Source organism: Erpetoichthys calabaricus, chromosome 1 (genome assembly GCF_900747795.2).
Source record: "Erpetoichthys calabaricus chromosome 1, fErpCal1.3, whole genome shotgun sequence".
Classification (NCBI taxonomy): domain Eukaryota; kingdom Metazoa; phylum Chordata; class Cladistia; order Polypteriformes; family Polypteridae; genus Erpetoichthys; species Erpetoichthys calabaricus.
Genome location: NC_041394.2, coordinates 257,783,613 through 257,810,664, shown reverse-complemented (window position 1 = coordinate 257,810,664; position 27,052 = coordinate 257,783,613). Strand labels below are relative to the sequence as shown.

General features: G+C 37.5%; 1 protein-coding gene across 1 annotated transcript in view; it reads left to right on the top strand.

Moving 5' to 3' along the window:
* chchd3a (coiled-coil-helix-coiled-coil-helix domain containing 3a) overlaps positions 1-23,144 on the top strand; it is a 232,886-nt gene extending 209,742 nt beyond the window's left edge. The window contains exon 8 of the mRNA XM_028814380.2: positions 22,743-23,144. Coding sequence (XP_028670213.2) covers positions 22,743-22,766 — 24 coding nt within the window. The 3' untranslated portion in view covers positions 22,767-23,144. The remainder of the gene's footprint in view (positions 1-22,742) is intronic.
* The last annotated feature ends 3,908 nt before the right edge of the window (positions 23,145-27,052 follow it).

Here is a 27,052-nt window from a genome sequence, read left to right as displayed (position 1 = left end):
GCCAATCTGGTTTTAGGCACCTCCTTCCAACCATGCCGTTAAATTTGCATCCTGAGTCAGTCCTAAAGACACAGGGCAAAAGGGTACGCGAGCAATGTTTACCGAGAATGCAGTCAGACTTATTCTTTTTGGGCACATACACCATCAGCATGGCACTGCCAGATCTAAACACTAGCATGGAAAGTTGCTTGTGAACTAAAGTGTCTATAGCTGCATGTGCAAGCTGCTGTCACACTTTACATAACTAATCTTTTCCTAAATAAGGAGTGGCATCGCACATGTACTTTGTCAGCATGCCCGTGTCGATCAAACACAGGAAGCTCTGCAGTTTACTTTGACTTTATGCTGTAGGAAGATAAGTAAGTAAATAGGTATACAACTTTCGATGTGGCGTTTATATAAGCAGCATATAAATGTTTTTCATATAAAGACCATCAAAAAACATAATCGCAAATGAAACTTGGCAAGCTCTGTAGCCCGTGCTGTTTTGCTGAAAGACATGTGTGTGGCAGATTCACTAGCAGGATGACTCCCAACCTGTTGCTGCATCTAAACAGTGCCATCTTTCACCTTTATGCCTGGTGCAGCTGCGTTGTTCTTATGTGTGACAGGACGTTTCATGCGAGGAGGGCTTCTGTTCTCTTTCTTTGATGTAGAACCGTCATCCTCATCTAAGTTCACCTCTGTTATTGCACCTCTGTTATTTGAAAACAGCAGTGTCAAATCAGGTGGAACGTGAATGTGACTGAGAGAATAAAACTCAATTAAAAAAAAAAAAAGCTAACCTTTACAAGTACCATAAATTTACACTGGCTGTTACAGACTTAAATCAAATGTATGTTTTTATTGTATAATGGTAACAATAAGAGCAGCTCACTACTCAAAACAGTAAATCTAGGAAGTAGCTGGTATTGATCCCGCAACCTCTTGATTATGAGCCAGCAGTTCTTACCTCTGCACCAGCCAAGCGGTCGTGTCAGCATCATACCCTAACCCGTTTTCTTTTTTCCGGTTATATCTATACATATTAATAAAAGGCAAAGCCCTCACTGACTGACTGACTCACTCACTCATCACTAATTCTCGAACTTCCCGTGTAGGTGGAAGGCTGAAATTTGGCAGGCTCATTCCTTACAGCTTACTTACAAAAGTTAGGCAGATTTCATTTCGAAATTCTACGCGTAATGGTCATAACTGGAACATATTTTTTGTCCATATATTGTAATGGAGGAGGCGAAGTCACGTATCGCGTCATCACGCCTCCTACGTAATCACGTGAACTAAAAACAAGGAAGAGATTTACAGCACGAGTCAAACGCGGGAACGAAGGTAAATTACGTTAATTTTTGACTGTCTTTTAATACTGTGTAAGCATACATATTAACACGTGCAATTAAACGTGTGCATTTACGGGGTGATTTCTCAGGCTTAAAAGCTCGCCTTTTACTAAAAAGGTAAATGCAAAACTATTTTCAATCATTCTATGATCTGCTTCTCACAACTGAAGGCACCGTGGCTGATGGTAAATGACGTTAATTTTTGAGTGTCTTTTAATACTGTGTAAGCATACATATTAACACGTGCAATTAAACGTGTGCATTTACGGGGTGATTTCTCAGGCTTAAAAGCTCGCCTTTTATCAAACGCGGGAACAAAGGTAAATCACGTTCTTCACTGTCTTTTAATACTGTGTAACCATACATATTAACACATGTGCAATTAAACGTGTGCATTTACGGGGTGATTTCTCAGGCTTAAAAGCTCGCCTTTTACTAAAAAGGTAAATGCAAAACTATTTTCAATCATTCTATGATCTGCTTCTCACAACTGAAGGCACCGTGGCTGATGTTACGTCACTTGCTGTCCAACCATAAGCTTTACCTGGTAGGTAACCGGACACTCGCTTCACTCCCTTTCGGGAATCGAACCTCTGAGGTTTTCTTTTGTTCTTAATTAAAATTTAAAAGCAATACTTCACCGCTGCTAAGCCCCTCTAGCGCTGACGTCCGAGGTTCGATTACCGTAAGCAAGTGCAGTGAGTGTGTAATTACATTCACGGCATTCGTAGTCTGATTCACAATCTGATTGTATGGGTGGTTAGCTACCAGGTAACGCTTATACTTGGCCACCAAGTCAGGTCGAAGTGATCACTCGAGTAAAGGCAGCTTCACAAAAAAACTGATCCGTAACAAACTGTTATTAGTATATTTTCCCTCAATTTAAAAACGTTTTATTTTCTTCTTAATAAAAATTTAAAAGCGGTACTTCGCCGGTGCGAAGCGCGTGAATTTGACCGACTGACACATACAGACATATTCATGAGTGCAGGTACTTCGGAAACAAAGCACCGTGTAAACCTAAAGTTTAAATTAACTTCATAGACCTACAAAAGGTTGCCATTCATTGGAGGCAAGATTGCTTTTCTTCTGTACAACTATACATTGCATTCTCAAGAGTGTGCTTGCACGGCTTCGGATATAGATATATATATATATATATATGTATGTCTATATATAAATATGTAAGCTTATAAGTACTGCCTTACTTCTCTTTAAGAAAGGAAGATGTAATGATACTTGATTTAAACGATTCCATGTCTTCCTGGGTTTGCGTAGCTTATTGTCAATATCTTTACACCTGTTTTTAACACTTATTTACTGAAACGGGCTGTCACGAAAAAAGTTAGGGCTTTGCTACAGGATACACCCTCCACAAGTTAAGCAAGTAAAAATAAAATATATATTTCTGTTTTATTTAAACCTTTTAAGTTCGTATGCATAGCCCCATTTGGCTGCTTAATTTTTTTTTTCTTTCTTCAGTAATATTTAATCTCCTTAAAGAAAAAGAACATATCCATTTTACTTTTTTTGTATCTCTTTGGTAATATTTTAGTGTAAAAGGATAACCAGTATTTAAACCTTTTATGTTACTTTATACATTTATTTTACACAATGTTGAAAAATTAATAAGAAAGCTACATATTTTGGCAGCTGCTGCTTTCATTTTCAATGAAATGAAAAAAGCTCTCCAAGACAAAACGTCAATGAAGAAGAAACAGTTTGCACTATCTAAAAATCAGAAACCCTCATTTATAAAAGTTTGCTGCAGATGACTTAACTGAAAATAAATGAATAGTTCCTATGTGTATAATACATATTTATCTATTTTACTTATGCCTTTATTCCACCAACTTACAACATCTGAGGTACAATTTGTTACATTACTTTTGTTTTTTGCAGCACAGGCAGGTGAAGTGACTTCCTGAGGGTCACACAGTGGTGTCAGTACCACGATTTGAACTGACAAGCTCCGGGTTTGCTGAAATATTATTGAAGAAAGAAAAAAAACGAAAACGGGCAAATGGGGCTATGCATACAAATGTCCATCCGTCCATTATCCAACCTGCTATATCCTAAATACAGGAGCCAATAAGTAGATATGTATATATACAGTATATATCTATAATAATAAAAGGCAAAGCCCTCACTGACTGACTGACTGACTCACTCACTGACTGACTGACTGACTGACTCATCACTAATTCTCCAACTTCCCGTGTAGGTGGAAGGCTGAAATTTGGCAGGCTCATTCCTTACAGCTTACTTACAAAAGTTAGGCAGGTTTCATTTCGAAATTCAAAGCGTAATGGTCATAACTGGAACATATTTTTTGTCCATACACTGTAATGGAGGAGGCGGAGTCACATATCGCGTCATCACGCCTCCTACGTAATCACGTGAACTAAAAACAAGGAAGAGATTTACAGCACGAGTCACACGTGGGAACGAAGGTAAATGACGTTAATTTTTGACTGTGTTTTAATACTGTGTAAGCATACATATTAACACATGTGCAATTAAACGTGTGCATTTACGGGGTGATTTCTCAGGCTTAAAACCTCACCTTTTATCAAACGCGGGAACAAAGGTAACTGACGTTGTTCACTGTCTTTTAATACTGTGTAACCATACATATTAACACATGTGCAATTAAACGTATGCATTTACGGGGTGATTTCTTAGGCTTAAAAGCTCGCCTTTTACTAAAAAGGTAAATGCAAAACTATTTTCAATCAGTTTATTGAAACGCTCCCGTTAAGGATTGCAATAACATATTCGCGAGATAAAAGAACGAAGTAGGGGGAAATGGAGGAAGAGCCGCAAACAGCGAACAGCAAAAAATTAATTAAACAATTGAGAACGGAGCGAGTTAAGCATACGAGCATGTTCATAAGGGAAACAAAGCACGGTGTAAAACGTAAGTTTAAATTAAGTTTATAGAAACGCTCCCGCTGCGGATTGCAATAACATATTCGCGAGATAAAACTTTAATGAGAAGACACGAGGTATAAACGAACCACACGCCGTGGCGCAACGTTAGGGGCAACAGTTTCAACCATTCTATGATCTGCCTCTCGCAACTGAAAGACGGCACATGGCGGATGTTAGCCGACTTGCTGACCGCAACGTTAGGGGCTTCAACTATGGCGCTGATGCCACATTTCAGTGCCAACACTTTGCAGACTCTACTTAAAAGACACGCCCTCCTCACTGGACAGTTAAAAAGACCAATCAAACTAACGATGACATCAAGTATTACCCAATCAAAAGTAGGAAAGGAGGCATCTTCATAAAATGCGTGTGGGATGATTTGCATGAGACGCTGCTTTAAAAAAAAAATTATAAAAAAAATACGGGATAAATCCCGTCCAGTATTGATTCAAAACGGGACGCGCAATTTCATTCTCAAACGCGGCACGATTCCGTATTTTAAAGGACGGGTGGCAACCTTACAGTGCCAGGTAACCACCCATACAATCACATTGTGATTCAAACTAGGAATGCAATGAATGTAATTACCCCGATCTACATACAAGGCGAAAGTCTTGCAACATTCAAAGATGATGGTTTGGGATAAGTACACCATACAACATAAAAGAGCTTATGAAGCCTTGAACCGAAAAAAGCAAGATCTCAGAGATCGTAAAAAAAAAAATAGGAGGTTATGTCGTTTTACTCGCTGTAGATTTTAGTCAAACATTACCAGTTATTCCACGAGGGAGACCAGCAGATCAACTCAACGCGTGTTTAAAATCCATGCTTCTCCCACGCTCGGTTATATGTCGCGTGTTCTCGGGTAGGTGCACCAAAAAATGTATACATTTAAGCATGTAATGGGCAAACAAAAAATGAGGTATACCCGAAGGCACTGCAGTAGTACTTAATGTAACTTTACTTCTTAAATGTTAATGTTTTACTGTTTAATAATTTATACGCTTCTTATATGTTGTTCAAATTCTTTTATCAAAATACCACTGACAGCGCAATGCACGATAACATGGAGTGAATACACCATACGCATCCTCCCACGGCTGCCCTGCTGTGCGCAGATAGGAGTTGATTCTACAATAAAATAAAATAAAGATAAAAAGAGTAAAACAATCATCACCCATAAAGCGGATAGTAGACGTGACGTACTATATGTGTACCACATTTCAAGTGTATAGGTGAAACGGTTTGCGAGCTACAGGTCATTTAAAATCCTGGACAGACACACAAATTGCCACGGTAGCAAATTACAGAAGAAGATTTTACTGTTTAATAATTTATATTTATATGAAATGTGCTTCTTATATATTACTTCATATTCTCATATGATAATGATGTTAATGTTTATATTGATTTCTGTCTTATTAAAACTGCATGTATGTGTGTATATGTATGTATATGTATATATATATATATATATATATATATATATATATATATATATATATATATATATATATATATATATATACTAGCAAAATACCCGCGCTTCGCAGCGGAGAAGTAGTGTGTTAAAGAGGTTATGAAAAAAAAAGGAAACATTTTAAAAATAACGTAACATGATTGTCAATGAAAGCCCGTTTCAGTCAGTAAGTCTTATGTGTGTGTTTATGTATGTGTGTATATATATATATGTAGATGTGTATATGTAGATATGTATATATATCTATATGTATATAAATGTTTATGTGTGTGTGTATATTATATATATATATATATATATATATATATATATATATATATATATATATATATATATATATATATATATATATATAAAAAGACAGCAACAGTTATAACAATGACAACACAATTACATTGACAATCATGTTACGTTATTTTTAAAATGTTTCCTTTTTTTTTCATAACCTCTTTAACACACTACTTCTCCGCTGCGAAGCGCGGGTATTTTGCTAGTATATATATATATATATATATATGTGAATGTATGTATGTATATATGTATGTCTATATATGTAGATATGTAAATTTGTATATGTATATATATGTTTATGTGGATGTGTATATGTGTATATATATATGTATATGTATATATATGTTTATGTGTGTGTCTGGGTGTATATTATATATATAAAAGACAGCAACACTCATAACAATGACAACACAATTACATTGACAATCATGTTACGTTATTTTTAAAATGTTTCCTTTTTTTTTTTTCATAACCTCTTTAACACACTACTTCTCCGCTGCGAAGCGTGGGTATTTTGCTAGTCTATATATATCTATATATCTATATATATCTATATATATATATATATATATATATATATATACATGCACATATACATCTATACTAATAAAAGGCAAAGCCCTCACTGACTCACTCATCACTAACTCTCCAACTTCCCGTGTAGGTACAAGGCTGAAATTTGGCAGGCTCATTCCTTACAGCTTACTTACAAAAGTTAAGCAGGTTGCATTTTGAAATTCTACACGTAACGGTCATAACGGTCGACAACATCCGCCATGTTAAACTTTCTTATTTATGGCCCCATCTTCACGAAATTTGGTAGGCGGCTAACCAAAACCGATGTACGTACTTATTTCGGTGGTATGACACCACTGTCGGCCACCATATTGAACTTTACAACGGTCTTTGTTACTTAATGGGCCCATCTTCAAGAAATTTGGTACGCGGGTTCCCAAGGATAACTGAATCCTACTTATGTACATATATACGTCCATAGCCTGCAGCTCGGTCCACACTCTGAATCCTCCAGGCACTCCTGAGCATAATCTAATTTTGAAGGTTGGGGCACCAATAATGTTACTGAGAAACGTACATCCACCGAAACTTTGTAATGGCACGAGACTTCAGGTCACATGCCTGCAAAAGAACCTAATTGAGGCAACTATTTTTACTGGCGGTGGCTCAGGGGAAAGAGTTTTTATTCCTCGCATCCCCATTATACCCTCTGATCTCCCATTTCAATTCAAATGCCTCCAATTTCCAGTAAGGCTCTGCTTCACAATGACAATTAATAAGTCTCAGGGACAGACCCTACAAAAGTTTGCCATTGATTTGAGGCAAGATTGCTTTTCACATGGCCAACTATACGTTGCATGCTCAAGAGTAAACTCAGCGCACAGCTTGGTTATATTACAACCGGAGGGGCGATACAAAAGAGATCCTTAACAAATAATTATTGGTACATTTTCCCTCAGTTTATTACTTAAAATTTTAAAGCAGTACTTCGCCGCTGCGAAGCGCGGGTATTTTGCTAGTTCTTGAATAAAGGCACTTTTTTTTTTGTTATAGTTGTACCTTTTGTGAAAGTGTTTATTTGATATTTGGACTTAAGTCTTCACACATTATATACTTCATGTCAAAGTTTTATCATTAGTACTATAACATGAAAAAAGTTTCTATTTTAGCTATGTGTTCAACATTTCTTGCCTCATATTTCCTGTCATCCTGCATTTACCCAGATTATTGTAGATACGGAACACACATGAAATTCACGTGTTCCAAATAATAATATATTATTTACCCAATACAACTCCAGGCACCTCACACCCAGATAAACAGACTTGAGCTGGGAGAACTTTTTGTCTGATCTTGAGCTGCGGCGGTGGGTGGATGGGATAGCAGGCTGCTTGCTGCTTGTGCTGATTGACACATTTGCAAAATAAAAGACGCTAATGGAGAGGTTCAAAGGAATTTAAGGTGGCCCTGGATTGCAATTTTTTTCGTAGGCTTCAGGGATTCTAGTGTTAAATGATTCAATATCAATTCCTAAAGTGTCAAGATTGATCTTGTGAATCTCTGTCCAGCTCAATTAATATATGTAGATTTTTGCTTATCTGGATAAAAGCATAGTCATATGTAAGCTGTGCAACTCAGAAGTACTGTTGTAACACAATAAATTTGAGAAATCATTTACGCTGACATCACCCATAAACATAATCTCGGTCGATATCCAAACAGCAGATAGCTGTAAAGATATGAGACCCTACACCATTGTTGAAAACGAGTGCTTTCGACAAATGATACAAGTTTTTGAACTGTGGTATGCTATACCAAACAAAGTAAATGAGTAAAGTTATTGTACCTAGCCGTTATGAAGACCTTAAGCAAAGCATCACCCCATCTGTCAGGTCAGCAGAAAGAGTAGCCCTAACTTGCAACAGATGAACATGCAGGGCAGCAGATTCTTACGTGATAATCCAATGTCACTACATTAAAAATGACTTGGCAGCCATGGCAGATGTTTTTCAGACAAGCACAATGCATGCCAGAATGTAAAATACCGATGTTACCACTATATGTACTGTAATTCATGCAAGCACATTTTCTTTGGTATGCGCTGTCGTTTTCTTTGTTATAAGTAGAGTAAATACATAATTTCATTTAATTAAAATACAGTAAAATGTACGGGTACTCACCAATAATGAATGATATTGATGATGATGATGATGAAGTAACTGTGCAGTATGATGCAGAGGATTTAAAACTCCTCGGGTGGCGCCTCTTCTTCAGGTGCTTCAGGAGCAGTCATATCTTTGGACGGGTCTTCTTCTGGTGGGGTTTCGTGCTGGCTTTTCTTTATAGGTTTCAGGAACATTGTGATGGGAAGTTGCTACATTGTCTCCTGTAGCGAACTGCTGGTACAATTTCTGTGCTTTCTCACGGGGGATGTTCTTCTTCCTGCAGTCGGTGATCCACAATGCCAAGGCAGATTCCATCCTGATGATATTTTTATTCCTTACGGTCGTTACCTTTTTAGCACTATTACAGAAACTTACAGATACGGTACTCCAGATCGCTGTTTCATTCTTCTTTATGTAGCGTGCGGTGCTTTCATTAATACCATAGTGGCGCGCTACTGCAGCAGAACGTTTTAGTTCCCAGAGCAAATCCAGTAGTTCAACCTTCTCCTGGAGTGTTTTAAACTTCTTCTGGTGCTTAGGCTCAGTATCAGAAGCCTTAGAAGGTTCAGGGCGATTCAGCGACATCTTGTGCGTTTAAGAATAACAAAATGAATACAATAACAAAATGGAAAACACGAGGACAATCAACTGGAGTCGCATCACAGGGCACGACCCATCAGCAGCAAGGAGAAATGAATAACGCTCTCGGATTGGCTACTTTCACCATCCCAAACCACGTTTTCCTCAGCGGTGGTAAACCCACTCACCTGGAGACGCGTCACAGGGCAGCAATCATTCAGCAGCAAGGAGAAATGAATAACGCTCTCGGATTGGCTACTTTCACCATCCCAAACTGCGTTTCTCTCAGCGGTTGCTTCCTGTTTTCTCTACAGCACAGTATTGCCATGAAAAAAGGCATAAAAAATTGCGGAGGATATATGCGCTTTCCGCTAACAATTAATAGTTAGGTTCTAAGGAAGAATCTGCAAACGACTAAGTCCGCGAACCATGAACCGCAACTTTGCAGGGGTCTACTGTATATTTTTTCACATAGTCATGGGTCGAATGCTTCCTGAAAGATTTACCATAACACTTCTTTTGACTTTAGATGGTTTATGTTCTGTTCAAGTGATCCCAGTTCTGCTGAGTTCCAGGTGGTATTAGTGTTCCATCTACAGATTGCATCTTTGTGCTTATAGTATGTTTGGGCTCGTTGTTCTGAATGTCGTCAACCTTCATTATTTCATCTATTTTGACCAGATTCCCTACACTACTAAGAAAATTTCACCCGCAGACTGACAGAACTATGCATCACAGAAGGCTGCTGACCGGAATCAACATACTTTTCACCAACTTCGTGAACAAAAAAATTCTAATTTGGACTAATCTCTCCATAAGATGTTTTTGTCACAAGTTGTCACTTCATGCTTTTTAGCTTTTGCATATTGCAATCTCTTCAGCTTGTTGCCAGAAATGGTTTGTTATCTGCAACATATCTTAAAGTCAATTTCTTTCTTTTACCGCATGTTTGCACAACCAAATCATGTACTTTAAGGGCAAGGTGGAATATGGGAAGTCAAAAGACTTAAAAGAAGAATAACGATCAGGAAACAAAAAGATATGATTTTGGGAAAAGCTAAGAGAAATATAGCAGTCTGGCACATGTCAATAACCAAAAATTAAAATGGAGCAACAAGATGTCAAAGTTCAAAACACTAATCAAAATTTAAAGTTAAAAGAAAATCAAAGGCAGAAAGTAATTTATTCTTTTGCTAACTAAATCTTTCAAAATTGGCATAAGTTTTAGACTTACTCCAAAAATGTGAATGCAGTGTAGTGCACAGCTCCATTTTTAATCATTAATCCATGATGACAGACTCAGGGCAAAAATTATTTATAATTTAATATTTAGGCATTTAAACATGAATTATAGTAGTAATTTGGTGCCCAATGCTGAGCCAGCACTTTTAATTGGATTTCCCTTTATCCCTTAATAATGTGACCTTTTAGTATCAGTGATGAGATGTGACAAATGCATGCTGCTAATAAATCCCCCTTCCGACACCATCACTTGAGTTTCATGTTTTTTAATAAGCAGGACTTGAATTTAAGGTTGACTTTTGTAATTTAGTGGCCAACGCTTTACTAAAGTCATAGACCAGTACCAATTGCACATGTAATTTTGCTTAAACTTTGCATGGCATATCATGTGAATTTCCCCTTGGGATCAATAAAGTAAGTATCCATCCATCCATCCATCCATCTATCCATCTATCCATCTATCCATCTATCCATCTATCTATCTATCTATCTATCTATCTGATTTAAGCTATGTAACACAAACTAGATATGTACATGAGGTAATGGAGCTTGAGATTACAGCTTCAGTGTGTATGAATGTTATATGCACATTAAAGCAGTGTGCCAGATATTTTTTTAATACCATTCCATAGATACTCTGCCTGCTCCCTTCTGGTTCACAGTAATTTAAATTATGATCCTTAATATAGCCAAACTCTTTTGACATCAGCACCCCTTTTCGTTTACTGAAAATGCCTGTTTGGCCTCAGAAGCCAAGTGCCACATTTATTTATTTTGGGTTGATATGGAAACTGCATCCCATGCAGTATAGCATTGTTCATTGTCAACACACATGCATCAAAGACATATGTCAGTGTCTCATACTGTAACACCTACATTTTTGCAGGAAAATAAGAAAAAAACACAGTGTGTCTATATACTTTGTTATGCATAATACATTTAGAAGCATTATTCATATGTACCCCATATTGAGTAGAGATGTCATCAAGGTGCACAAAGCATTTACATCTACAAAAATCTCATGGCCAAATGTTTTCACAAGTGCAATACAATTAACTATTTTTCTTTTGCTTATTACTATCAGGGAGCACATCTCGCTACTCTCTGAAGCAGAATCCAATGAAAGTCTCTTTCAAATACAGTGGAACCTCGGGTCACGAAGGTCTCGTAACACGTACAAATTGGGTTACGACCAAAAAGTTCACCAAATTTTTGCATCTGTTCACGACCACACACTCGGGTGACGAACAAGCCAGTTTCCCTTCCGGTTCATACTGGTTCCGGTTTCGTGTTCAGTTTCTCCCTGTGCATTCGCTGTGAACTCTTTGTGCTCTATTTCGTTTCCTTTCCGGTTCGTACGCGCCGGTGATTTACGCACGTGTTCAGTCTCTCCCTGTACAGTACATTGTTCTCAGTCAGACGTGCATCACGCAGAGGGACTTTACCTCAAAACCGTAATCTCTTCTCCACCCAGCTTCCTGCTCACTTCCTTCATACCTGAACTCGACTCATGCAAGGTTAGTTTTCTTGGTTGTTTATGGTTAGTTTTTGTATAAATTAAGGATTTTTCAAATGTTCATTTTTTTCCCTGTGTTTAAAACTCATTAACAAAAAAGTGTTTACAGTGAGCAGTTCGTCAGGCTGTAGAGTGAACTCTTGCAATGTTAGTTTTCTCTGCTCAAGGTTTTCTCAGTGTTATTGAATGTTTTTACATTTAGTTTATTATTACATTGTGCATTCTATGGTATAATTAACTATTTTTGTGCTTAAAAATCTTAAAAAATATATATTTACATAGTTTGTACAGTTTGGAACAGATTAATTGTATTTACAGTGCATCCGGAAAGTATTCACAGCACATTACTTTTTCCACATTTTGTTATGTTACAGCCTTATTCCAAAATGGATTAAATTAATTTTTTTCCTCAGAATTCTACACACAACACCCCATAATGACAACGTGAAAAAAGTTTACTTGAGGTTTTTACAAATTTATTAAAAATAAAAAAATTGAGAAAGCACATGTACATAAGTATTCACAGCCTTTGCCGTGAAGCTCGAAATTGAGCTCAGTTGCATCCTGTTTCCCCTGATCATCCTTTTGATGTTTCTGCAGCTTAATTGGAGTCCACCTGTGGTAAATTCAGTTGACTGGACATGATTTGGAAAGGCACACACTTGTCTATATAAGGTCTCACAGTTGACAGTTCATGTCAGAGCACAAACCAAGCATGAAGTCAAAGGAATTGTCTGTAGACCTCCGAGACAGGATTGTCTCGAGGCACATATCTGGGGAAGGTTACAGAAAAAATTTCTGCTGCTTTGAAGGTCCCAATGAGCACAGTGGCCTCCATCATCCGTAAGTGGAAGACGTTCGAAACCACCAGGACTCTTCCTAGAGCTGGCCGGCCATCTAAACTGAGCGATCGGGAGAGAAGGGCCTTAGGGAGGTGACAAAGAACCCGATGGTCACTCTGTCAGAGCTCTGGAGGTCCTCTGTGGAGAGAGAAGAACCTTCCAGAAGGACAACCATCTCTGCAGCAATCCACCAATCAGGCCTGTATGGTAGAGTGGCCAGACGGAAGCCACTCCTTAGTAAAAGGCACATGGCAGCCCGCCTGGAGTTTGCCAAAAGGCACCTGAAGGACTCTCAGACCATGAGAAAGAAAATTCTCTGGTCTGATGAGACAAAGATTGAACTCTTTGGTGTGAATGCCAGGCATCACGTTTAGGAAACCTGGCACCATCCCTACAGTGAAGCATGGTGGTGGCAGCATCATGCTGTGGGGATGTTTTTCAGTGGCAGGAACTGGGAGACTAGTCAGGATAAAGGGAAAGATGACTGCAGCAATGTACAGAGACATCCTGGATGAAAACCTGCTCCAGATCGCTCTTGACCTCAGACTGGGGCGATGGTTCATCTTTCAGCAGGACAACGACCCTAAGCACACAGCCAAGGTATCAAAGGAGTGGCTTCAGGACAATTTTGTGAATGTCCTAGAGTGGCCCAGCCAGAGCCCAGACTTGAATCCGATTGAACATCTCAGGAGAGATCTTAAAATGGCTGTGCACCGACGCTTCCCATCCAACCTGATGGAGCTTGAGAGGTGCTGCAAAGAGGAATGGGCGAAACTGGCCAAGGATAGGTGTGCCAAGCTTGTGGCATCATATTCAATTGCTGCCAAAGGTGCATCAACAAAGTATTGAGCAAAGGCTGTGAATACTTTTGTACATGTCATTTCTCAGTTTTTTTATTTTAAATAAATTTGTAAAAACCTCAAGTAAACTTTTTTTTACATTGTCAATATGGGGTGTTGTGTGCAGAATTCTGAGGAAAAAAATGAATTTAATCCATTTTGGAATAAGGCTGTAACATAACAAAAGGTGGAAAAAGTGATGCGCTGTGAATACTTTCTGGATGCACTGTACATACAATCCTATGGGGGGGAATTACGTCGGGTTCCACTGTATCGATTCCACTGTATCTTAAATTTCCTGTTTTTTTTTTTTTTTTTTTTTTTACTGTTTGATACTGGTTGGTTTTGATTGCCCTTCTCAATATATTTGAATATATCAAATAACTTAAATATAATGGCATTATGATCAGACTTTAGTACATAAATGGCTTTTTATAATGTAATACGTTTTGTCTATATTTAAAGCAATAACAGTTTTACTGGAGTTTTATTGCACATTATAGACAGGTTGTCATCCTGCATTTCTCAGTGCTGACTATAAACTCTGCATGAGCGTGAAAAGTCACATACCTTCAACATTTACTTTGGGTCCCATGGTATTCCAGTCCCAATGCACACCACTAGTTCACATCTTCATTTGTTATCATCCTCATTTGCTGTATACTATATGACATGAAGGGTGTGCGTTGTAATTTAAATTACTGTAAATTATTACATTCCAGATAATCAGAATAAAAATGTTTCTTGTAAAATCTGTGGTCTGAAATATATAGAAAAGTTAGTCTACTTTTTAAGTTTTGTGGAGTTAGAGTGTTGGAAGTTTGTTCAGTAACTCTACAGCCATGTTTATGCAATACACATTTAATATAATTTCAGTTATGATATATATACTATAACCCCTTGTGAATTGTAATCTTGCCACTGAAAAAATGTTTATTTACTAGAAATAAATTATTTAGTTTATTAATATTTGTATTGTTGTTAGTGTTTATGCTAATGCTAGTAATTTACATAACAATAAATATAGACACTTGCAACCTGATAAGTTTAATGAATACAAAATATTATACTAAATACCTAATACCTATAATTTATTAATCTAATTACTGAGTGTGTGTCCATCATGGCGTTGCAAACGAATGTGGCCTGAGATAAATTCACAACCAGACCAGAGATGCTGCACCCATTGTTGGGTGTACTAACTTAACTCCTTCTTGTCCATTTCCCCATTTCGTTCTTTAAAAGTAGCTAACCAATTTTTAACCTGAATTGACTGTCCCTTGGTTGCAGTAGTTTATTTCTGTCTTCTGTACCCCACTGCTTCGGATATAATACCCACCTTATGATTTCAACGAAGGTGGTACAATATATAAAGTGTTGCAGTAGTCTATGAACTGCTGTTAATCAACTGTTGCTTTATGGCCACTGTTACATTCTTGATTCATAGCTTACTACTTTGTAAGCAAAACTTTAGAGTAATTGTTTGAATGTGATTCTCTCTGTTTTTGCAATGCAACATTTGAAATGACTGTATAATACAGCAGGTTAATTAAATGCAGTACACGTAAATAGTATATATACATCAGCAAGGAAAAACAACTCCATTGACTCTGACCAAATATGTTTATTTAAGAAAGTGCTGTATTCTGTGTGTTTAAGCAGGTATTCATTCACTTTAAACAAGAATTAGATTCTTCCTTAAAGTCCTTTTTCAAAAATAGTGCCTTGTACTTCTTTTGCGAATATTGTTGAAGAAATAGTGGAATCTTTATGTATTTTTATGCACAGAAGATTTGGGTTTAAATGTTAATTGCTTTACGTTTAACTCTTTCATTTATTTTTTTAAATATTGATGATTGGATTAGAGGGTGTCAGAGAAGTAAACAAACATTTGAGAAACAGTGTTCTATATGTGACCAGAGGGCACATTTATAAAACTTTACATGGATTCAAGCGTGAAAATATGTGCATGCCATAAATACAGGAAAATGTGTATGCCAGAAAAAAATCAGATTTGTAAAACCTGGAGTACACACATTTCTATGCAATGTACCATTTATAAATCACAATCAATTTGTAAATACGTATATGTGAGTGCACCTTGAACATCACCCTGACACATCAATATATGGAGCATGTTAATCAACCTCATAATATGCAATCACAATGCTGCAGAACTCTGTTGGCTATTAGAGAAACCTCTCCCTCATGACACATTAAGGCCCTAAAACCTGCATTCAAGAGTATCTGGTTGTGAGAGTCCAAGATCATGCACAGCAGAGCAGCACCTCTCCTCTGTGATCTGGTGTTCCGGGAAAGGTGTAAAACACCATTGTCTGAGTGGGTGACCACTATATCCTGGTACATGTGGTGATGTGTAACAATGAGTAGCACAGACTATGTGAAACACTGAGGGTTTAGCCAGTTACATTACCAACAAGCCACCCCACATATAGCACCATCACATGCGTCAAAGCTACTTTGCCACAAAATTAATGTATCACAGGTTGACCCATGCCATCAAGACATGTTTGCCAGTCACATTAATGGAATGCAACTGCTTACAGTTGACAAAAACAGCTTTATTCTTCCTAGGTTCCCCTTATTGCAATATATAAGTCCAGTAAAGTGCTTTAATTTTTTTGGAGAACCAGACACTGTTTCAAATTCCCTATTTATGTTAGCAAAAAGTGGTGTTTTTTTTAACTATGTATGTATACCCACACCATACGAAAACTGGTTGTCTTTTTGTGCAAAGGCAAGCTTTATAAATGAGTATTATTTATTTAGCTTCAGTATTAGGAGATTTATTAACTGAGATTATATACCTGATTTCTGTCATCTTCTTGGATGCACCCTACGTTTCAATTGTCTATAGTTTGAGTCATTCCTTACAACTATTCATATAGATTTTCAGAATTTCAAAATTCTTAGTTTTCATATTTTGTTTTATCAGATCACTAGCCAACCCGCGGCGTACCATACACTGCATAATCAGGCCGCTTTTTTAATGATTTTTAAGCACAGGGAAAAAATTAACATTTGAAAAATCCGTAATTTAATAAACCACCAAGATAAGTAACATTGTAACAATGCACGGTACAAACCAACATACAATTGTCCGTGACTGAAAACTGGAGGACCGCCGTCGCGCCTTCTCCTCCCAGAGTGAGGGACGGGGGTGGACGGCGCTCGGGTGTGGAGGGCGGAACGGGAGGAGAGGGGAAGGACGCCCATTCCGCCCCCTCCGTCATGCTAGTCTGCTGATGTCTAGTTCAGTATGCACTGCCTGCTCATGTGCCCACCCCCAACTCGTCACCTGAGTCGTTTTCGTCTTTGCACAGTCCACATGCACCTGTGAGTCACATAGACTTTTCATTGTTCTTTGCAGTTCTGGCTGCTTTTCTATATATAATCCACCAAGTCACACAACCATGGTAGTAGCGATGGGTGTGTACAAAGGGCAGGGACGTAATCAGTGCGAGCGTATGACCCGCACTTACTGGGAATTCCTCTTTCGTGGGGAACAATTGCAAGCCCTGGTTTCCAGTACGAATGGTGTTCAATGGCTTATCCACGCCTCTCTGCGCTGGGTAGACGCACGTTGATCCATTCAGTGTAGCGCGCGTGCAGTAAATGAAGATCTCATGGCAAGCCTGAAAGCATAAAATTGGAGCTGTGTGACATGCGTTCTTTTCGCGGTTTGCTTTTCCTCAACATGGGTCAATTGTATGTGCCAGCCTGGATCTCCGTAAGAGAATAGCAGTGGATAAACCATGGGGTCACAGTTCTTATTGAGAACAGAGATACGCTTCCAAGCATCTCCCCTTGGATATTTGCAAATGTCGCATTGTGCAGGAGGTTCCCCGTCTTCACCTACAAAGATAGCAGCAACATCAGTTTGACAGGACGGGACGTTATACCTTCTCATAACCAGACTTGGATTTTCCATGAACGCCATTCGTACAGCAGTAACAGGGTTACCGTGAGTGATAATGTCATGCATTTGCATGTAAGACTTTGCGAAGGGATTAACCTGTCGTATCATGTTGTCTAGTTGAAGCAACAAAATGTCACAGCAAGCGCTATTACATTCCTTTTGCAAACGTTGACTGGTAGCCTCAGCAAAATCAAAGATATATAGCTGACCATATTGTGGTGACGTGTCAGGATTGGTATATAAAGGAGAGACCTGGTGATAAATTTGACCGTGGATTCTGAAAGCATACAATCCGTGGCCAGATGGTTGAGCGATGTGTGCGCCCATTGACGCGAAAGCTAAAGCAGAGTTGTATTCCCTGATATGATCACAGTAATTTCGGGACAGCGGGTTCTTGCCATTCAAGAGGTCTTCTAAAAAAAAGAGGGGGTTTGGATAGCGGTGGCAAAGACACCTTGCCGGCATGACAACACTTAGTGTAATGTCCGGATTTGTTGAACTCTGCTGGCCAATGAAGAGCATTGCAAGAAGCACATAGTGCGGTAGGTAGGCCAATGTTATGTTCTTGGACGTGAATGGCGGTATCTTCTTGAAAAGCTGCAGAAAACTGAATGCGATGTTTGTGCATGAACAATTTAGTGCTGTGTTACACTGAAGGGAATTGGAATGAGTTGTTTCGAAGCATTGCCGGCAATGTTCACATTGCATAATTCATTCAGTGGAGTGTGTTTTTAAATGCATGTTGAGATATCTCTGCACTTGGAATGTTTTTGAACAAATCGTGCATTGAAAGATCTGTTTGGAATGCGTTTGTTCAGTGGAGTGTGTGTTTAAATGTGCTTTGAGAGATTTCTGGCACGTGAAGGTTTTGGAGCAGTGTTGACACTGAAAAGAATTCATCAGGGAATGTGTTTTGAGATGGTTAGTAAGGTATCTGCGTGCGTGAAAGTGTTTGTCGCAAAGTTTGCATACATATGTTTGTGTTGAATGGATCTGCATATGGTTGTGAAGATACATCTCACCTGTGAAGTCCTCGTTACAAAATGTGCAATTGAAGGTGAGAGTGGAATGATTCGTAAGTGTTTTTTGAGAGCGCGAGTTGTTTTGAAGCATTGCTGGCAATGTTCACATTGCATCATTCGGTTAGTGTTGTGTTTTTTTAAATGTGCGTTCAGATATCTCTGCACTCGGAAGATTTTGGAACAAAAGGTGCATTGAAAGTCCTGTGCGGAATGCGTGTGTTCAGGGGAGCGTGTCTTTAAATGTTTTTCAGGAAGAGGAGAGTGGGCAGGTGATGTCACATTAGTGTGGCGAGCAAGTGGGTGTGCACCCTGTGTGCACATACCGACAGCGTCAAAAGATGTCACCAGAAGGTTATCATGTGTGTATTTGAGAGGCATGAGAACCTCGTAATGCCCATGATCCAAAGGACCACTAAAGAGCCGGGATATGGAAAGACGTTGGGCCGGATTGTAAACTCGAGGAGAGGCATGAGGACGTTCTTGGAAGTAAATGCCGAAGTTATCCCAATGTTGGCAAACAAAGCCAACAGCCATGTTGCGAAGTTTGAGAGCAACAGTTTCGTCAATGACATTTTTCCAGAAAAACCCGACTGATAGAAACAAACAGTTACCTGATGCAGGAATTTCTATAACATTGAAAGAAGTGTTGTTTCCATGAAATACATTTGAAGCGGTAGCCATGGAGGGCAAATGAACAGTCAACGTGGCTCACAGCTGGATTTGGACCGCAGCACAGACCAAAGCAAGTGAGTATGTGTTTGATGAGCTGTTCGAGTTAGCGGGCAGTGCTCTGAGGTGCATTCCCTATCACGTGGGAGGAGGGGTAGAGTTTCTGGACGGGGCTTCGTTGTTCCTTTCCCATGGTTTTCGATGGTGGACGCGGTCGGGTGTCGTAACTGAAAAGAATAATGAAAAGTCAACGTTGCTCAGAGGTGCATGTGAACTCCTAGCACAGATGAAAGCAACTTACGGGGTGGTCGGTGAGTTGTTACATCTGGGCACATGAGCAGGCAGTGTGAATGCCTAGAGAGAGAGGGTGGACGCGGGCCGGGGAATAAGGAGTGTTGGTGGGCGGGGAAACGTTTTCTGTGTTCCTGCAGGACCATCTAAGAAGACGCATGTTTGTCGCAGATGCGAATTGCTGTATGTCGCGTATAAAACAGTTTGCGATGGTGTACGCGGTCGTGCGTCATAACCAAAAAGTCAGCGTGGCTCAGAGGTGCATGTGGACTGTAGCACAGACGAACATAAATGACGGCGTGTTTTCCGAGGCGTCTCGTCCGAGTTGGTGGGCGTGGCTCTGCGAGTTGTCGTCGTATACAATGGTCTTAGAGTTGGTGGGTGTCTTGCATGCTTTCCATGGGTGTCTACTTGTTGGCGGCTTAGTGAATTATATATATAGATGTTGTAACATTACTTCTTCATATTCTTGAAAATGTATCCATTTTCTTAGGTGAGGGGGAAAGTGGTTATAACAGGGTTCGTACGGTCATGAAAAACCTGGAAAAGTCATGGAATTTGAAAAGAGCAACTTCCAGGTCTTGAAAAGTTTTGGAAAACTAAACGGTCATGAAAAACCTGGAAAAGTCATGGAATTTGAAAAGAGCAACTTCCAGGTCTTGAAAAGTTTTGGAAAACTAATAAACAAAGAAAGTTATGGAATAGACATGGAAGTCTGATTGACACATCTGTATAATGAAGTAAATGGTTCCTTTAAGATTGAGCAAGAAAAGTCTTTATACGTTAACAACGTAAATATTTCTGCAGGTCTGTAGTAGCTTGGCGAGCTGCGTTTGGCGAGAGTTAGAAATGCAGTTTTCTGCTTTCTGCCATGCAGGAGATTCAGTAGCGAAATGCCAGGTAAATGTCGATGTAACAATGCATGGCTTCACGTGGATAAATATAAGGGATGACTTGAGAAAGACCAGGACCTGGGATGTGCGAAATGTCGACTGTGTAGTAAAATGCTCGACATATTTAACATGAGAGAGGCAGAACTAACTAGCCATGCAAAGGGGGCTAAGCACCAGGTTGCTGCACGTGAATCATCTCTCAACCTCATAACTGGCTACGCCAAGTCTCCAACCTGACATCTGCTGCCAGCTGCAGTACTTCCCTCTAGTCCACCTTCAAACAAGGGCAGATTCAGATGCTGTTTCCAGAAACAAAGCCTTAACTGCAGAGGTACTGTGGGTGGCAAATTCTCATTATTCTTACAAGTTGTGTGAAGACACAAGCCAATTATTTCAGGCTATGTTTCCCAACAACCAAATTGTACTTTGGAGTGGCTCCTTACTTTAAGAAAAAGGTGTTGAGTTGAAGTGGAAGACCTTCACAGATGAGCTGCATGAATTGAAAATGAAGAGGGCTAGGGTGGAGACTGACATTTGCACCCTCGAGAAATCAGCTAGTGAATATGCTGAGAACGCAGAAGCTACAAGCAATCTGACCTTCTTCACTAAATCCAACAGTTTGCGGCGAACTGCAAAAGAAGAGAAAGCATCTCTGCTGAATATTGAAAAGCATATTGATGAAAAGCTTGCACAAATGAAACAAACTTTGTATGGATTGTTTTCATGGGATTCAAATATAGAAGGCTGTCATTTGTTAACATTAAGTTAGTGATTTACAATGTTAGTGGTTTAAACAACAATATCTTTTACTCCAGTGGACAGTTTCCACCCTGTTACTACTGCCTTCTGAAGTTAATGTCAGTGTTACTGAACACTTTTACTTATTTGTATTTATTTTTTTTAATTTATTGTTGCCTTCCAGTCATTTATGTTAATTTAGGGCTACATAATGTTTTACAGGGTTTACATTGTGCTGGAGTGTCAGCAATATTTAAATAAATATTTATTTTGTATGAAACCGCATATCTTGTCATTATTTTAGTTTAACAATATTTTGGTAAATTTGACATGAATTTTTATTATTGTTTTTCAAATTTACACAGAAATTTCAGAGAACATATATGGTCATGGAAATTTGCCGTAGAATAACTGGAAAGTCATGGAAATTTTTTGTAAAAATGTGTATGAACCCTGTTATAATTAAGCTAGTATGTTTAACTAAATTAAAGCGTACCATTTTTTTTTCTTGATTTTTAGCATTTTTGCTGAACGTATGTGTACCTGTACATTATTCTCACTGGTAATTGAAACACTTTGTGAAACTTTATAGTAATAGTGTTTTCTCAATACATTTTGCATCATAAGAGCAGTTAATTATTTTTTTAAGATTATGTCTTGTATTCTTAAATGTAGTTTGCACTTTGTAAAAAATATACTTTAGTTGTTTTTTAATTCAATCACTTGATGACAAGATTCTTGTATCAGAATTAACAGTTTGTCTGCATAGTACAAAAATTTGCTCTGTGATGCCTTAATTTAAACCATTGTTAACATTTCACTGCATCTTGATGAATTTGTGATTATTTCCTTATAAATTTTAATTCTAATGAAGTAGTAGCTCAAATGCAAATAGCGATTTTCAAGCATTTACTTTAAGTAATTTAAAAACAACCGCTATGTTTTTTCTTGTTAGTTGTGTAAACTACTGTACATTTCAAACAATATTAAGATTTCAATAATTTTTACATAAGCAAAAGTGACTTAAGTTTCTTACAAATTTACTAAAACTCGCTTCTTATTGTACTTTAAATACATTTAGGTTTAGTTATTTGTTTACTTAAACATGTATAATGATTGTATTTACTGACTTTTGAATGTTCAAATTAATCTTTTGGAAAATAAAGAAATAGAAAATAAAACAATTGTAGTCAATTGTAGGTTGATCAACACACAAGAATTAAAAACAAACAAAAGATTAAAGTATATGTCCTGCTAATTGCACTCACATATAATGATGTAACTTTCTTGACCACACAGCATAATGTTATAATTTTATTCCCATTACCTTCCTAAGTGTTTAGTTAAGCATATATACCAGTGTTGTTTGTTATATAGTAGTAGTATTTATGTTGCTATGTCCCAATACTTGAAATTAAAGACTATTTTTTTCCTTTTTTCTTTTTCAGACAATGCTCCAGAAAGGTGGTTAACTACTGATCTTTCTTCACAAAGGCTCTATCTGTTTCCTAGAGATTATTTTGCAAAATCTAGCATCATAGTTCAGAATAAGTCAAGACTGGGCAACAAACAACACTGTGGAAAGTGGAAAGATTTAGGACATTTTTTTTTTCCTTCTGTTTTTCCACACATTTTGGCCTTACCTTATTTCTAGATGTAAAGATAATATCAGCTTCATATAAGTAAAAGGAATTTTGTTTCTTTACTGCAAAAGTTACAAAACTTGTTTGCTTTTGTATGTATGTCATATTACTTTTATTTTTTATTTTAAGGTAATGATAATTCTTCCTCTGGTGTCCAGAATTCAGTTGACTGTTTTTGAACTCACTATTTAAAGTATATTTTAAGAACAGTGTCTTTGTCTCTTTTTTTGGTAGCGCATTTCCTTTCAGAATGCACACTGATAAAATTATACCACAGTGCTTTTCATCAAGTTTGCAGACTCCCTTTAAGATAAGGGTTAAAGGATTCTTTGTATCTTACACATTTATGTTGATTGTAATTTGTTGACTAATGAAATAGCATATTATGTTTCAATTTTTTTAAATCATGATTTTAATTTATATGTGCACTAGGTGTCTGGCAGGGTGACACAATTGTTAGTGTTGTTTTCCAATTGCAAAGTCCTGGGCCATGCCTGTCCTGGCCACTATCTGAATAGAGTTTGCTCTTTTACTTGTAAAGCAACTCTAAATGACTCAATTAATGTTATTTGGACATAACACATGCAAAATAATCTTAATTAAGGTATGCAAATGACACACTTAACAGTTTGTTTTTATCCAAATATCTAATGACCTACTGTACTTGCATTCACAGCTGTTCACAAATACATAATGCATCCCACAACTGGAAGGTGTTTGTTACAGTTCCATTATTTATGCCATTTTTTCCTTTATAGTTTCCATACTTAGAAAACTTTGTTTTATAGCTAACCTGAACATAATGTAAGTCTTCCTTTATGACTCATGTTTAAAAGGAAATACCTTTCTTTGTCTAGTTTGAGAGATGTTTTTGTAACCAAAGTAATTTCATTTTAAACCTTTGGATAGGATAAGCAGACTAATAACAGATTTACAGGGCATTTAAGCTTTTAGGAATCAAAGCTTGTGATGCAAATAGTGATATACAGAAGTAGTCACATGTAATGATGGGCCTATGCTACATGTTTTCCAGTCTTCTTCAAGAGACAATTCATGCTTATAATTTTCTGGACACTTAGTAAAGAATGTGCCAAGCGTGTAGAAAAGTAGAGAGCCTAGTACTGCAGCTGCATATCCTTTGGTTCGATTTTCTCTTGACAATGATAGCTTCGGGCAAAGTCTATATTGATAGACTGCCATTGCTGCTGATTTTCATTGAGTCAGGTTTTCAAATTACTTGTTAGAACTGTACAGTGAATAAAAACCCTTTTTAGTAATATTAATACCTTTTTTTTTCTTTTAAACATGCTTTTCTAAAAATACAAGCACATTGTGTTTTCCATTGTCTCCATTATATGCATAATGTTTCCTCAGTTTCAGACTGTTTATTCAAACAGTACCTACTGGTCTTGAGATTAACTTTTTTTTTAAAGGACCAATGATGCTGTGATTAAAGAAACTGTCAGGATTTTGTAATGTAGATTTTTTTCTTTTGGCACTGTACACCTAATAAAATATATCTAAAATTACATGTGCTGCAATTCAAAATTTGAGCTACTGGAGTGCATAGTCAATGTATATACAGTATAATATACTCATTGTCACACTGTTCTACACTCAGGCCATACTTAGTGGGGCAAAACATGTAAATACATAAATAAAATAAAAAAAAATAATTGCCTGTGCAATTCCTGATGAAGAAAATGAGTTAACAGCAATATAGTCTGATTAAAACAGTATGTTTTTGTTTTTCACTTGTATTGTTCTTGTTAACCCGGATGCCTGCTGCTTGCAGGTACAGCCTGAGCTATCCAGTGGCTCCCATTTGCACATAGAAACAGCTGCTGTCTCTGGTTTTTGAAATTAATATATGCATATGCATACATAATAAGTAAATTGGGTATGCACCTTTTACTTTACTTGCGAAAACGTTTCCAAAACATCACAAAAAATCTGAGTTTGCATTTGTAAAGGAGGTGATTCCATTTGGTAATGTTTATACCAACTCATAGCTTAACGCAGGGCAGTGGGCTGGCTGTAGTTATTAGTTCAAAACAGAACACCAAAAGAATACTTATCGTTTTGAATGCCCATTGCTAATTCACTTTAGAGCTCTAAAACTGCTGACCAATTCTGATCACACTATATTTTACTCATCTTTCTTTATTTTCCAACAGAATAGAATGGATCTTTAACTAATCTAACTAAACTACTAAAATTTAAGCTCTGTTTACCAGACATTCCTGTATATTGGTGATATTAGTATCTATAGTACATTGATATTTCTACATCTAAGCGTTGACTGAATTCCTGTACATGCCAGACATTTTTTCCTTACTGTAGCATGTTACTTTTCCTATCCACTTTTATGGTCAAATATAGGACTTAGTCTGCAAATCTGGCTTATTATTTGGCAACAATTACATCTTTACAGCTGTAATTGTGGCTGTAATTTTATAGTCTGTTCTTTTTGTCTTTAACTGTACTGTAAATGTCAAAATTCTTTCAGAAACTTTAAGAAGTATGTGCCCCTTTAGCCTTGCTGCATCTTTTACTGATATTTTTTGACTTTTTTCTTAACATCTAAATTAGTTAATCTTATTGAACATTATAACTCAGCCTTCTGCCTAGCTTCAAGTAAAATAGCTCAGCTCCATTATACCACAGGAACGTCGTATTTAACCATTCAGCTCTGTAGTATAATTTTTCTGCAATCTATGAAAGCAGTTGGCTGACTCGAGAGACAACAGAGTAAGGTTAACCTTGCTTGCTCGCCCAAGTTTCCTTTGACCATCAAAGGGCTTATAGAGTTGCACTTACTGCAACCAAAAATGTATATTAATGCAAGAGTGATTAACAGTGAAAATGATAATCCAAGGATTTTGTTCTTTGTTGTTAATAACCTTGCTCAAATATTAATTTTCCCATTGAAGAATGCTGGATTTTTCTTCACTTTTTAATGCTTTAAAGTAATTTTTAAAACCTATATAATTCTACTGATGTTAGTTCATCATCTCCATACATTTCCTTGTCTTCCCTCTACATCCACTTCCATTCACCAAATTTTCACTAATTTCATCTTCATTCATCAATGACCACTTCTGTAAAATGTGGCACATCACTTGTCAAATCCTGCCTTCATGTTATTGTCCTGGGTATCACAATAGTAATAAGTAACCTCTCAATACTTTATCTGTGGCAGCTGCTTTGAAAATGGCTACTGTTGCTACAAGTCATGTTTGAGGTTAACATTTTGAACAACCTTTTCTGCATTTCTCACTAACCTTTTCCATCTAAAGTCCTTGAGCTTGTTGTAGTTTTGCAACACGCCAGTTGTGAAACTGCTGTGCTCCGACTAATAATTTTCTTATGACCTCAGACTCTGTTAAAATCAGCATATTCCCATAGATTTTTGTGCAGCATTTGATACTGTCATTGATAATATTCTACCATCACAAATACAAAGTATCCTTGGCCTCACTGGTAACTCTTCTTCAATGATTTAAGCCCTGTCTAACAGACAGGAAGGTATTTGCCAGTCTTGGGAATAACAGTGCCAATCACAGAAGGAGTTCCCAAAGCTCAGTTCATGGCCTTCTGCTTTTGTATATTTTCATGCATACCTTTTCAATATTATTCATAGCTTTGGTTTGGGTTATCATTTTTATGCAGCTAATACTCTGAGTTAATGAATATCCACTTTTAATAATACATTAAAGAGACCCTGGCTCACGACTTGCCTTGAAGAAATGAAATGCTAGATGGCGAACAATGCTTAAAAATTGAGCTCCAAAAAAACAGTACCGATAATTATTAAGTTCATCAAAAGTAAACTCCTTTTTATTCAGTTCTGATGGTGAACCAAGCATATCTTTGCCTTCTGCAAGCAGTCTTGTTATAATTTTTGATTTATCACTTTCTTATTACATTCACATTAAGAAAATTTCCTAATTCATATGTTTACTCATTCCTGTCATTTTTTGATACTAAGGAGATTGTCCATGCAATCATCACAGTTAGCACTGGCCTCTGTAGCACTCATTTGGAAAATATGCACTTTCTAATATGTCTCAGTTTCAAGAGTCCTCTCTCAGACCTGCAGCAGTGAGTTCATA